This window comes from Dasypus novemcinctus, chromosome 3 (genome assembly GCF_030445035.2).
Source record: "Dasypus novemcinctus isolate mDasNov1 chromosome 3, mDasNov1.1.hap2, whole genome shotgun sequence".
Classification (NCBI taxonomy): Eukaryota; Metazoa; Chordata; class Mammalia; order Cingulata; family Dasypodidae; genus Dasypus; species Dasypus novemcinctus.
In genome coordinates, this window is record NC_080675.1 from 45,532,517 (window position 1) to 45,547,204 (window position 14,688).

The 14,688-nt window shown below is 52.2% G+C and overlaps 1 protein-coding gene across 12 annotated transcripts in view; it reads right to left on the reverse strand.

Annotated features, from left to right (window-relative positions):
* PLEKHG3 (pleckstrin homology and RhoGEF domain containing G3) overlaps positions 1-14,688 on the reverse strand; it is a 45,929-nt gene that overhangs the window by 13,897 nt on the left and 17,344 nt on the right. For 6 of the 12 annotated variants that reach the window (XM_071213880.1, XM_071213877.1, XM_071213875.1 and 3 more), the window contains exons 1-2: positions 11,565-11,842; positions 474-860 (exon numbers count right to left, since the gene is read on the reverse strand). In XM_071213880.1, coding sequence (XP_071069981.1) covers positions 474-860; positions 11,565-11,807 — 630 coding nt within the window. In that variant the 5' untranslated portion in view covers positions 11,808-11,842. The other 6 variants (XM_058293284.2, XM_058293283.2, XM_071213878.1 and 3 more) reach the window with 3 other exon arrangements.

Sequence of the window (14,688 nt, forward strand, 5' to 3'; positions counted from 1 at the left end):
CAGTCCTCGTTGCAGCCCTGTGCATTCATTTCACAGTTGAGGAAACTGAGGCTCAGGGCGGAGGGGTGTGACATGTCGCTACCCCATGGCTGGGCAACAGCAGAGCCAGGCTGGGGGCCCAGACGGGTGCCCCAGGGCTGGTCTGGCTGCATCCCCTCTGAGCAGTCTCTTAACTACCACTGTCACCTCCCCCAGTCAGGCTGGAGACTCCTCCCTAGGGATCTGCAGGAAGTTCTACTGGCCTGAAGTCGTAAGGGAGTGAGTTAAGTTTAACTAAGGCTATGGCAAGAGGCTGGAGACCCAACGTCTCCCCATGTCGTCAGGGGAAGCAGATCCTCAGAGTCAAAGTGTCGGGGATAAGTTAATGCGAGAGGCTGGGCCGCCAGGAGCCAGGTCCTGAGCCCCGGGAAGAGAGACAGACGAGGCGCCTCCACCCCAAGCCCAGATCCCCGGGTGGGCGGGAGGGCACGCACCTCCACGATGCTGCGCAGGTCCTGCACGTACATGCGCTCCGTCTCCACGATCTCCCGCACCACCCGGCCCAGGTAGCTGACCTTGTGCGCCGGCCCTGCCGCGGCCCGGCTGTTGAATGGGGAGAGGGGTCCCTTGGTGTTCAGCCAGCTGCAGGAGTTGTTGTTGCTGTTGGGGGGCTGCCGGTCCCGCGGGGAGCCCGCCCCGTTCTCGGCTGCAGCCACGGAGCCGTTGGGCTCCTCCATGGCACCGTGGCTGTCACGGGAGGAGCCGGACGAGGAGGTGCTGGAGGTCAGGCTCACGGGCCGCTCCTGGCCGCCTTCTTGGCAGAGGGAGACAGAGACGGGCATCCTGGCATCGCTGCCCAGGGCGGGAACCCCAGGGAAATTCTGGAGCAAGACAAGACAAAGTCTCAAAACCCTGAATCCCGAGGAAGGGTCCTTCCCTCAGGCTGCAAGAGCATCTCCCAGGATGCCCAGGTGGCATTCCTTCCTGACTCCAAGCTCCCGCTCCATTCTGAGGCCACACCCAAGGAAAAGAAGGGGCTCAGAAACTGCAGGACCCAGAAGCACAGAGAGGACATCTCGGCCGGCACGGCAGTCGGGGTACCTTCTGCTGGAACCCAAAGCCCAGCATGCTGCTTGGACAAAGCACTCAGCCTCTCAGATTCCTTGCCAGGAAACTGAGGATTGATCCACCTACTCCCGAGGGCTGTGTCCCCAAGGATGAAGTGACCTGCTGCCCGTAATGCCCTGAATGAGGCGCTGGGCACAGGGTAAGTGCTGTAACATCGATACGGCGATGCTCATGGCAGCTGTGAAGAAGCACTTCCCAAGGGACTGCCTGTCGTGCAGGGAACAGGCCAAGATCTGCTCTCTCAATCTCAGGCCAAATACATGCCAGGTGATAGTTCCTTCTAGGATTGCGAAATCTCTGGGCACCAGTGGCTTCACCACGAACCTGACACCTTCTGGATACCGAAAGGGGGGAGGCAGAGGAGACGGCGGCAAGGTCGTGCCCAGTGTGGCCCGTGCCCCCGCCTCCACGTCCGGGCTCAGGACCCTGACTCACCCGGGCTCCTGATAGGACATGGGGCCCAGGAAATTCCCCAGGGCTGAGCCACCAGTGAGTCCCCACAGGCTCCTCTCAGCACAGAGGAAACAGAGCAGCACAGAAAGCAGGAAGCTGCTCCCAGGTGAGGCAAACATAGCCTCGAGTGGACTTTATTCCCTGAGCAGATGTTGCGGCTCCCAGGCTGCCTGGAACGCAAGTCAGGCGTGAGGGCTGGAGCCTCCTTAGGGCTGTGGCTTTGGGAAGGACGGAGACACCCCACGGGACCAGGGCTCGCCCACACCACTTTCTGGACTGCTACTCCTACAGGGGAAAAAAGTTCCTAGAATTGCCTCTCACTCCCACAGACCCGTGGCCTTCCACCGAAGCTACCCCACCATAGACGTGGCCAAAGGGTGGAGGCTAGAGCTGCAGAGAACTATCTAGATCACTCTGGTACCATCTGGGTTTTCTGAGCCTCTGGCTTTTGCAAATGTTGTTCCCTCTGCCTGGACACAGTCTCCTCCCCACTCTCCCCCTGCCATACCACCCCCCAACCTTCAGGTCTTGTATCTTCCTCCATAGCCCCCAGGTTTGGGGGGACCCTTCCAGATATTCTTACAGCATCCCAGGGTGACCCCCACTGGGGCTCTCTCTGTGGTGACTGGTTTGAAACCTTCTGCACAAGACTGTAAGTTACTTAAGAGCAGAAGCCTCAAGGCCTATTTGGCAATAATAGTGAACAAACCCATGTTTTTACTGAGCTCAAAGCCTGGTGCATCAAGATCTATTTACCACCTACCACTAACCCACCAGAGACCTCTCAAGCACAGCACTTTGTCACTCCATGTCTTGGTTGGGGGGTGGGGGAGGTCCCTCCAAGGTGCTGTCTCTATAGGAGCCCTATAGGAGGGCAGTAGGTAGCATTGGACCGGTCCAGGTCCCTCTGTCGTCCTCCCCCTACTCACCCCCGCAGCGTAATGCAGGGAAGATGAACAGAATCATCTTGGTGAAGCTCTTTGAGCAGCTTAGGAGAGCCCCTTGGGGAATGTAACTGCTGCTTTTTCCTCCCTGCTCAAAAGAGCCTATAAAATTAATCAGCTACTGAACCAGTGGGCAGGTGAATACCATGTCACTGCAGCACAAAGAAAGGCAGACCTAAGCTCTGCCCCAGCCCTGTGGAATTCTTCCACGCCCTTCAGAGCCCCCTGCACAGTCAGACACCTCCTCCACCCAAGACCCCCCTCCCTGTCGGTCAGCTGGAATGCTGGGGCAGGGACTTGCGGCCTAAGGCCTTTCCCAGATCAGACCTGGGACAGTCAGTTCCTATGGGGGAGGCTAAATGGAAAAGGCCCAAGTTCCAAATGGATTTCACAGCCTGCCAGGTCACAGCCCGAAAGCAAAGGATTAGTTGCAGCCTCGCTGTAATCAGGGAGATTCATCTCGAGAGGGGACCTCCTGGGGGGTCACTTTGAGGGTCCCACTGGGAGATGGAGGCAATACAAGCCCCAGGAACTAAGCTGTCTTCCTGGTTGGAGAACACAGGAACCTGCCTGCAAAGCAGGTTCACATTCTGAAAGTAGTGCCCAGGCCCAGGGCCTTGCGGGACTAAAACGAAAACATCCGAGCCAAGAGCTGAAAGCCACAGAGCACCAGACTGTCCTAAGAGCTACGTACATTTATTCCCCAGGACAACTCTGTGAGGTAGGCACTATTATTATCAACCCCCTTTAGAGATGCTGAAACTGAGGCACAGAACCCAACAGCTTACCCAAGGCCACGGAGGTACCAAGTGGCGGGCCCGGATTTGGACTAGGGCCCTCGGGAGTCTGTGCTCCCCAGCCCTCGGTCTCTCTCCCTAATGGGTTTCATTCCAGCAGGGGCAAGCAGAGGCTTAGTCACGGCCCCTGGAGGCAGTGGCTTTGTCTCAGCAAAAGCTGTGGGGGGCATATTAAGACTTGAAAGATCTGAAAGATCAGGAATTAAAACAGCACTTCACTTAGCCCACAAGGGCCAATAAAGACCCAGCGGCAAAGGACTTGGAGTTACTGACTCCTTATGGCTATTTCTGAACCTGCTATTCCTTGACCTCTGGCCACTCACTCCTGTCTTAGCAGTATGACAAACAAAAGATTGCAAGACAAAGGATCCCAGGCCATGGGGAAGATGAAAAGAGAAGGCAAAACTCATGAGGTCACCGAGATGGTAATCTAAATTCCTCCTATGATGACAGACAAATTCTGTAGCAACCAAGAGACCCACAATCCCAAGGTTGTCCGTCCTGGACAGGAGGACTGGTGGAAGAGAAGCGGGAGCAAGAGAGGAAGGTATGAAGAGCAAACGGGCCTGTGGGGGCAAACAAAGCAAGGTACAAGTGATAGACACCATTTGATGACAATGGAAATGACGTCTCATTCAAGTACACCCTGGCCCTAGAGTGACCCAAGCCACTCCTGTGTGTGCAGCTCAGACTCCCACAGCGACGCCAAAGGACCTACCCACAGGTTCCCTGGCCAGGGGTAACCTTTCTTTCCTTTTCACAATCAGTATCAGAATTTATCTTCAAACTCATCTTGGAATACACTGCCGTTTGAGGAAGCAGGAGCCCCAAGGAGGAAGGGAGACAGGCGGCACCTGGCTGCCCCTCGCACCCTCCCACACCCGGGCTAAGTATCCTCTAAACCTCTCTGCCTTGACTGCCTTCCATCTTTCAACATGATTCAATCAAGTCAACCACCAAGCATGAGTCAGTGTTCTGGAAAACTCCATACCCTCCAGTCCCACACCTGAGAAGCCCTTCTTGACAAGGCTCCTACACCATATTTTCCGGATAGGCATATGGAGACGCTCAGGCGTGTCTTTAAGGGTGGTGGTGGGGGGTGTCTTTCTTTTTTCTAACTTTCCCTAATTTTAAACATGCTCCACACCCTTCCTCCACGACACCTCAGCCCCACCTCCCTGAATAGCCCCAGGCAGGCAGGCAGGCTGCAGCAGGCCCCCTGGATTCCCAGCACAGCTGACTGGGCCCGGGTTCCACATCCTTCCCCACCCTGCCTTGCCTCAGCACCATGTCCCCAATCTGGCCTGTACCCCACAAGCCCGCAGGAGCCAGGATGTTATTCTGCCCCCATTGAATTGGGGGGCGGAGGGGGCAGCACCCTGCTCCTTGCCCCATCCTTCAGAAGGGAGTGCCTCACAGGTACCCTTAGCCCAGCCCTCCAGCTGGCAAGCATTTGCCTTTTGCCTTCTAGAGAATGTCTGCCTCTCGCATGCTGGGGAATCCCCAAGATCAGCAACACCCTTCTGCTCCCCACCCCCCCACCACCACCATCCCGCCCCCGCCGGGCCTGGGAGTGAGAAGGAGAAGGAGAATGGGAAGAGGACACCTGTTTGTGAATCCTTGGTGACAGTGGGTGCTCTCTGGAGACTTCCCAGAGAACATTTTGGTTCAGAGAGGCTGGGTCGTGGTAGAGGAGGAGGCTGACGTCACCCTTTCCCCAGCCACCCTTCACCCCACACCCTGGAAGCGGAAGCCCCGAGGGTACCACACCTGCTACCACACCTGCCTCGGAGGTTGGCAGGAAAAGAGCAAGGGAGTTCCCCCAAAGGCAACTGCTCCAAGGTCCGGGGGCCCTGGTGGGGGAAAGGGGAAGCATTTACCTCACGCCTTCTAGCGAAAGTCACCGTCAGGGATGGGAGACTAGGTGACCTTCCTCCATTTCTCAACTACGCACACATCTCCCCGGCATTCAGAGGCTCTCAAAGCCAGGGCAGCCAAACAGCTTTTGACTTTCCCTGAACAATGCCCCCTCCCCCACCGACTCCACATCCAGAATCTCCTTAGAAAGGGTACCAGGAGGAAGCATTAGAAAAAGGGGACAATTTTCCCAGACCAAGAGGGTGGAGGAGGAGTGTGAACTACGGAGATTCCAACTGAGACCCTGAAAGCACTCGGCTGTTCTTTCACCCACAGCTCAACAGCACCCCACACCACACTGCTCCCCAAACTCGGTCCCTGGGGCCCAGCCCCTGCCTGTTTATTTCGTCCTCACACTCTCTCTTGGAGCGCTCTCATCCCTTACCCTGAGCAGTTTCTTCACTCTGACCTCTCCCATCTCTCCCTGGAGATCCAAAGGTCCTGAGCACCCTAAGAAAAGACAAGGGAAGGCTCCCAGGGGAAGCGACCTTGTGTTCACTGTGAGCAACGTGACTGCCAGCAGAGGCTGTGCGAAACAGTGTGACCAGCGTTTCTGGGCCACCCAAACCCAGCCCAGCTGGCTGGGAAGCACTAAAGGTGACGTGTGGATTCATTTTCCTACCTCCCTCAAGAGTAACAAGGGCCACCAAAGGCCACCAGTTTGGCTGGGGAGCCACAGCAGGACCACAGCTACTGGGAAGGAAAGGGACTGTGGTTGTTATGGCAACACACACACCCCACACCTGAATTCTGGGGTAAGGAAAGTCTGGGCCTACAAACTGAAGTCCAGAAAACTCCTTCCATCTGGCCTCGGAAAGAAAGTCCCTGGCAACTCATTTCAGAAGAAGCACAGCCTGCCCACTCTGCACTGACCCCGGCACCCCACAACCTGGACTGTTTCTCTAGACCCTCTCCCTTTAAAATGCAGCCAATCACCTCGTCCAGAAAGGCCTCCTCAACCATTCCCAACCTCTCCCAACACACTGCTGCAGGCTAGATAATGACTTCACCCCACCCCCTCAGAATCCAGGTCCTAATCGCTGGACCCTGTGAACGTAACCTTATACGGCAAGAGAGACTGCAGATGTGATCAAGGACCTTGAGGTGGGTTCAGAGCCTGAGCAGGCGTGATGATGGAAGCAGAGGCAAGAGTGATGTGATTGCTGGCATTGAAAATGGAAGAGGTCACAAGCCAACAAACGGAGGTGGCCTCTGGAAGCTGGAAAGAGCAAGACAGGAGATTCTCCCCTCCAGCCTCCAGACGGAATGCAGCCCTGCCGACACCTTGATTTCAGCCCACTGAAACCATTTCATACTTCTGACCTCCAGAACTATACGATAACACACACACACTTCTTTGAACTCTAATGATCCTAAGTGCACTTAAAGCACCGATCCATGGGGAATCCGTATTTTCTCCTGGACTAGACCGTAAAACCCGACGGGCTGGGCCTTCTTTCCCTCTTCTGTCCCTCACCCCCAGAGGGCAATGCACACATTAGGTGCGCAGTGGACGGACTATGGGACTGCACCCAGGAAGGCCTCTTACCACTCCCAAAACGAGGGGAGATAAACAGTGGGCAAGGTCAATGCTGAAGCCAGTTCCTCTTAGACTTATGAAATGCCACATTAGTCACTGCCAGAGAGTTTCCAACTAGTCAAGAAGCACTCAGGGGCAGTGACTGCTCATTCACCTCATCAGTCCCATCCCACATGACCTGGCCAGTGCAGCTAAAGCATAGACATCACTGTCATGCCACACATTAAGTAACCAGCCACAAAAGGCTGGGGAGGACGGAGAAGGTGGCCAAGTCTGAGAAGGGACTGCCATAAGGCACCCCCCTACAAATACCCCAGGAAAAGCAGTCACCAGGAGGTTTCACATCCAGGCACATTAAAGCCGACTGAAGGTGATTACTGTTGATAACAAAACCGCTATTCTCACAGCCAGGAGAGGCTAATTTGGCTCCCAGCACAACTTGTCACTAACCAAGAAATGTCAGGAACTCCAGGCCCAGCGTGAATGGGCTCTGGAATGCACAGCTCACCACCTTTCTGTCCTGCCCATGTCGTGGCTATACCCCTCAGGTGGCCAGAAACAGGGCTCCTGGAAGATGGAGCAGCTAAAGAAAGACAGGCTAGAAATCATCCCAAGCAGGAGCCAAGGGGCCCCCATCAGGCCCCTCTGAGTTTTCAGCAGAGGAGGAGAGGATATGAGGAAGTGTGTACAAGGGAGTCCACCAAGCACGGAGCTTAAATGCACTGAAGGCTTGGAGTGGGGCAGACCCAAATTGAATCCCAGCTCCTCTACTTGACTGACTGTTGCTGCATGGCCTTGGGCAAGTGACTTCCTCACCAAGCTACAAGTAACGCATCTGCAAAATGGGCACAATAATAGTACCAACCTCATGGGGTTGTCTCCAGGATTGAGACGTTACAAGCAATGCAATTTGTACATCTGATATACAATAAGCCCACCATAAACAAACAGTAATGATGATGGTGGTGATAGTAGATGAATCACTTACTCATTTCATAAGCACCAGGGCAGAGATTTTTCTAGTTGTGCCGATGGTTTTTGACCCACATCTCAAATTAGTAATAAAGGTACATATTAAACTTGGTGAACTAGCATGGCCTAACCCTCCCCAATCTTGTTTATCCGTCATCTATGATCCTAATATCGATTAGAACGACAATCTTACAAGCAATTCAACTGGAAAGGAACAACAGCCTATTGCCTATACCCAACAGAAGATCAGTCCAGAAAATGAAGTATAAACGAGTCAGAGTCCCACTGCTATAGCAGGCAGGGCACATTCCTCAGGATTCCATGGTGGGAACAGCAAGTACCTCTAGGAGCTGGAGAGGAACAGCGCCAAGGTATAGAATTTAAGGCAACTTGAGGTATGAAAAGCATAAATAAGTGGCCAATAAAAACCTCCCTTGCACTGGCCCTTGAGCTTAAAAAACACACACACACACACACACAAAACCAATATCAGAGAAGCGGATTTGGCTCAATGGATAGAGCATCTCTGCCTAGCACATGAGAGGTCCACAGTTCAAATCCAGGGCTTCCTGACCCATGTGTGAGCTGGCCCACATGCAGTGCTGATGCGCACAAGGAGTGCCATGCCACGCAGGGGTGTCCCCTGCATAGGCGAGCTCCACGCGCAAGGAGTGTGCCCCATTAAGGAGAGCCGCCCTGTGTGAAAAAAGTACAGCCTGCCCAGGAACCGCACCGCACACACAGAGTTGATGTAGCAAGATGATGCAACAAAAAGAGACACAGATTCTGGGTGCCGCTGACAAGAATACAAGCAGACACAGAAGAACACACAGGGAACGGACACAAAGAGCAGACAACTTGGTGGGGAGAAGGAGGGGAAGAGGAGAGAAATAAATAAAAAATAAATCTTTTTAAAGAAAAAACAAAAAACAAAACCATTATCAGAGAGCGGATGTGGCTCAAGCAGTTGAGTACAGGCCTCCCACATGGCAGGTCCCGGGTTCTGCTCCAGAGAAGAACAGATAACAAACAAAACCAAAGGGCAGACAATGAGCACAAACAACAAGCAAACAGACAAAGGAACCATGGGGTGGAGGACAATATCAGGGAGCAAATGCAGTTCGCGTGGTTGAATGCCTGCTTCCCAGGTACAAGGTCCTGGGTTCAATCTCCGGCATCTCCTAAAACAACAAGAAAACACACACAAAAAAACAATATCTAGCCTCAGGTGGGCCTCTGGCAGACCCAGGACCTAAGACAGAGGAGCAAGGCCTTGGGAAAGGCCCTGGAGTTCCCCCATTCCCTGAGTCACAGGGAACAGCAAACAGGGGAAAACAGCAGAATGTATAGGAAAGAGACCAAAGTCTTCAGCCAGCACCGCTCAAACCTGGCCCTACCTCTGCTCCTAACTAGCCAGAAGATACGGAGCAAGTCAGTGAGCTTTTGTGCTCGGTTTCTACTCTCTCTTTTGGGGACATCACTTGTCCATCCTAAGTTGTGAGCTTCAGAACTCATTTGAGAAGTATTTATCAAGCACTACTTTGTATACAGGCATTGTGGCAATCTTACTGGAGACAGAAAGATGACCTGAGAGCTTATATTCTATCAGGAGAATTAAGACAAGGACATCAGTAACAAAAGGAGGTAAGAAGTGTGTCATGGATTCAAAGATTACCTCCAGTTTGGGAATTTATTCAATGTTTTTTAGCATGATGCTAGGCCCTAGGGATACTGAGATGAGTAAGACATGGGTGATATTTTAGCTGAGTCCTGAATGATAAGTACAGTTTTTACCCAGTAGAGAGAAGAGGACATCTGATGCAAAGGGGACAGCATCTGGGGAAAATGAGGCCCGAAAAGGCCCATAACACCCAAGGCTGGAGGAGGCCACACTGTGAAGGAATCAGCAATGGCTTCAGGGGAAAGGGCCCATCTGCGCCAGGCTTGGAAGAACAACTACCGAGACACACGGCATGGGGCTCTACGAGACCAGGTGTGAGAATGTGCCTAAAAAGGGACAAAGCGTGATGGGGACTGTGGTCACAGGTGTCCATGTGGCCATGGACTGTTCAAGAAGAAATCAGAGGCCCAAGAAGGTGCTTCAAGAGGGAGAGAGGGAGGCCAAGGTAGCAAGTGCCAGGAAGGAGACCTACTGCAAACTAGGCGAAGGAGGAAGAAACAAAACCCAAAATGAACTTGAAGGCGGGAAGCTACTCTGGTAAATTAGAGCTGAGGATTTAAATGCCTCAGAAAGCAGAAGAGACACCTTCACAGCACTCTAGAAAGCCAAGGCCAGGTCTTAAACAGAAGGGCGTCTCCCACTGGGATTCCAGGCCTGTAGCTCTCAGGGGCTAGGGCAGAGGTCAAGGTACATCTTATCCCTTGAGGAATTCTTTCTTCTTACCCAAATTCTTACTTTCCCTCCCTAAGCATATCAGAATTGGGGTTGGGGGGAGACAGGAGTAGGGTCGCAGGAGGTTGGGACTAGATCTCCCACCTCCACCCCCAGCACTGGAACGCCTCCTTTCTACCTTTCTGGGAGGGGACAAGTGAACCCACCTTTCTGGGGAAGGGAATCCATCTAGTCTGCAGGAAGGAATCCCCAGTATGACCTTGTGAAAAGAGGGGATCCAATTTCCTTAGCACAAAACCCTTTGCCAAATGAAACCTTTTTACAAAACATACAAAACTGATAAGGAGGAATGGCTCTGGTTGAAGGGTTGGGGGTAGACCTGGGACACGTGGGGCCCTGGGCTTGGCAGTCCCTTAGACATCGCCACACAATGTCCTGGCACCCAGGATGGGATGGAGGGTTCTGCTCGGAGGGGTGGGCTGGGCCTCTGGGCTGAGCACCAGGTGAGACAGCTCTCCAGGACAGAACTCCCTCCCCCATGTCCAAGCACAAGCATACCAGGCCCAGAAGGGTACATAAAGGTGAGCAGCAGCCCTTCCTGAACTGCTCCAGGGGTGAAGCCACATGGCCTTCTGGGACGTCCCACCCTCTGGGACCCAGCAAGGGAAGAACCCCCTTCACTCTGGGCTGACCTTGGGCCTGGCACCTGGCTCAGGGAAGTCAGGAAAGTGGATTTTCCAGGGCAGACCTTATGGACTCACACCCTACAACAGGGTCAATTCTCAAAGGCAGCAGGCCTCATACTCCTCCCCCAGGGATCCCTATCCCACAGAGCCCAGAAGGGCCCCTCTGCTCCCCAAAGCACCTACCGCCACCCCCCATGTCCCTTGCTTTCCCTTCTAAGGGGCCCCAACCAGGGAGGCCTCAGAAACTCATCCAACCAGTTCCCAGGTAGGAGGACAAGAGTTTTTTCTTCTCCTGGTCCTGACCAGAATTCTGAAAAGGAAGGGACAGATGTCACTAAACTCCAGACTCTGGGGCAAGGGCCTACACACCGTGCGGAGTGACACGGCCCGAGCGACACAGCCCCACGCCCTGAAGGAAATGACCAAGTCAGTGCGGCCACCTGCCCCCTGACCGCCCATCTCCCATATCCAGCCTGGCTGAGCAGCCCAAAGTCACGTAGGCGGAAGGATAGTTTTAGGGAGGACCTTCCTTCACCTGCTCTACTGCTGCCACTTTATTTTTTTCCAAAACAACCACCCTCTGTGGATGCTGGGAAAAGGAAACTTCAGGAAGAAGCGGGAGATTAACTCTGCTTATTCCAGTGCGTGTGTGCGCGCGCAGGCCCCTCCAGCACCGGCTCAGTTCTCTAACCACCCAACTCCGAAGGTTCAGAGATCAGAAGATCCTCCAAAAGCCACGGGTGGACCATTTGCAGTCACCTCCCAAGAGCAACACAGGATTTCCTCGCTACTTACCCAGACACAATGCCCAAGTTCACCAGAAGAAGCCGGGGGAAGGATAAAAGAGAAGGAGCCCCCTATACCTGTCCCCGTTAGGGTGCTCTCCCTAAACCTCTCAGGCAGAACCTTTTGCCCCAAAGCCTGTGGCTGGCCAGGTTGTTTTCTCTTTTTTTTTTCTCTTTTGAGGGAGTGGGAGGTGCCAGTAGAACAAGCCAGCAGGGTTCGGCAGCTCACAGTTGAAACAGCCACGGTGGCCATGCCCCACTCGCACCCCCTGCCCCGGGCCCCGCCGGGAACTTACCGCTTTTCTCAAAAGGGCTCCCATCCAAGCACCAAGGGGGCCACGTCAGACTGGGAAGCTGCATTCTCCCTGGAACACTGGCAGCCGAGCAGTTAACAGACTTGGGGCAAGTAGCAAGCTGCCACCAACAGCCTCGGGAATTAAAGCGCCAGCCGCCTCCCGCAAGACCTCTCAATAAGCGTCCTATTCAGAACCAGTTGCGCGTGTGGGTCATACTTTCTGCATTTCTCTCATTCCTGAATCCTGGTGGGCCCCTAACACAAGAAATGCCACCAACTCAAGCAATCCCGGCTGGGTGAGGAACCGAGCCACAGCCAACCACCCCCCACCCTAGCAGGTGAGCGCCACCGGTGCCGTGAACCTGCCACAGGTGCTGTGTACCTGTGAGTATCTCCAGCAATTAAACACTCCAGCAATTAAACACTCCGGAAGCTAAATACTGAAGACCCAAGAACAAAGCCAGATCTTTCACCAACCCAACAATACTGCTATTTATGAGGCACCTCCCCCTCCCAGGCCCTCAAAGCCTGAGGATATTAACCAGTTTGACCTCTCAACAGCCAGAGGCAGAGGGGAGGGGCAGGTAAACATCAGATATTATTATCCCTGTTTTACAGATTAGGTAACTGAGGCACAAGTGGCTCCCAAGATGCTGAGCTGGAATAATATCAGCTAACATTTATTAGGGGATACCACGCACTCTAACATAAACTCGCAAGCACCCTATGATACAGAGCTGTTGGCTCACTCACCCAAGGCTAGGTAAGTGGAAAAGCCAGAGTTTGCCAGCATGCGTGTCTTCCCATGGTGACCAACAGATGGAGCCTAAGATGGAACGGAAAGGAGCCATTCCCTCAGCCCCTTCATGGGAATGCCTCAGGTAGTTTTTGCCCTTCTGCAAGCAACAGTTGGCTCACCAGTTCCAACTCCAAAACGGAGTCACCTAGAAATTCAAAATTTGCCTGAAGAGATCGGCAGAAATCGCTTGTGTGACCAGCAAGAGATGACGTAGTGACAAGGACACAGGCTGCCCCTGTCCACCCGCACACTCTCACAGCTGCAGGCATTAATCCGCAGAGCTGCCCAGGGAGGAGAAACTCAATGTTTCCGGTGAGTGCTGTCGCCTTAACCAGTTATGCCCTCCGAAAGGTAAGGACTAAGTCTTCCAGGCTTTTTGTGCCACTTCTTCCCCAGAGCTCCAGACACTTAAATCCCACCTACTAATTTTGGCAGCTGTGCAAACAGGTGCCTGAAGAAAGCTGCATCGCACAGGACAGGTGGTGATTTCCTAGGCACTTGTGACGGGAGATAAAGGCGCCCTAGTGAAGGCACGGTAAAAGGACTGGGAATAGTCATCCTGTTCACCCCCTCTCTGCTGCGTGGTCAAACCTAGTCCAGCTGAAAGCAACAGAATCAAGGCTGAGACGAAATCCTGCCTGAAGGAAGGATACTCAAACTCACTCGTACTTATTGACAGTATACGGTTTATGAATATGTTTCAATAAAATTGATTTTTAATATTATTGATTGGGTAGTGGGTGTACCTCAAGTGGTTGAGCACCTGCTTTCCCACATGGGAAGTCCCGGGTTCCATCCCTCGTTATCTCCTAAAAACAAAAAAACCCCAAGCAAACAAATGAAAAAAAAAAAAAAAAAACCAACTCAGGGAAGCCCTGTGGCTCAGTGGTTGAGCGCCAGCTTCCCACAAACAAGGCCCCAGGCTCAATACCCGGTCTGGGACCTCCAAAAAAAAAAATTATATAGTATCTCTTATGCCAGGGGCTGAAGACATAGCAGGGAATAAAGTAAATCCTTGCTCTCACAAAGCTTATATTCCAGTGAGCGAAGAAACCATAAAAAATAAACAAATAAATAATACACTGTTTTAGATAGTGACAGATGTGTGAAGAAGATAAAGCAGGGTATCTATAAAACCCACAGCTGTATCGTAGGTTGTTTTTTTTTTAAGATTTATTTATAAACTCCGCCCCTCATTGTTTGCGATCACTGTCTGCTTTCTGTGTCCATTTGATTCATTGTTTGCAGTCACTGTCTGTTTTCTGTGTCCATTTGCTTTGTGCTCTCTGTATCTGCTCGTCTTCTCTTTAGGAGGCACTGGGAACTGAATCCAGGACCTCCATGTGGAAGAGAGGTGCTCAACCACCTGAGCTACCTCAGCTCCCTGGTTTGTTATGTCTCTCATTGTCTTTCTCTTTGTGTCTCTTTTGATGCGTCCTCTTGCTGCACCAGCTCACCTTCCCCAGGAGGCACTGGGAACCAGGCCTGGGACCTCCCATGTGGTAGGTGGAAGCCCAATTGCTTGAGCCACATCCACTTCCCCTATATTATACTTAATGGAGAAAGATTGAATGCTTTCACCCTAAGATCCGGAACAAGAAAAGAATGTTCACTCGTGCCATTTCTATTCAACATTGTATTGGAGGTTCCAGCCAGGTCAATTAGGCAGGAAAAAGAAAAGAAAACCAAAATGAAAAGTAAGAAGTAAAATTATCTCTATCCATAGGTGGCATGAATTTGTGTATAGAAAACCCTAAAGAATCCACAGAAAAAACAATTAGAACTAATAGAGTCCAACAATGTGGCAGGATATAAGATCAATATACAAAAAACAATTGTTATTTTATACACTTGCAATAAGCAATCTGAAAATGAAATTAAGAAAACATCATTTATAACAGCAGTAAAAAAAATACTTGGGAATAAATTTAATAAAGTAAGCATAAGACTTGTATATAAGACTTGTACAATGAAAACTGTAAAAATATTGTTGAAAGAAATTAAAGACTAAATAAATGGTAAGATATTCCATGTTAATGG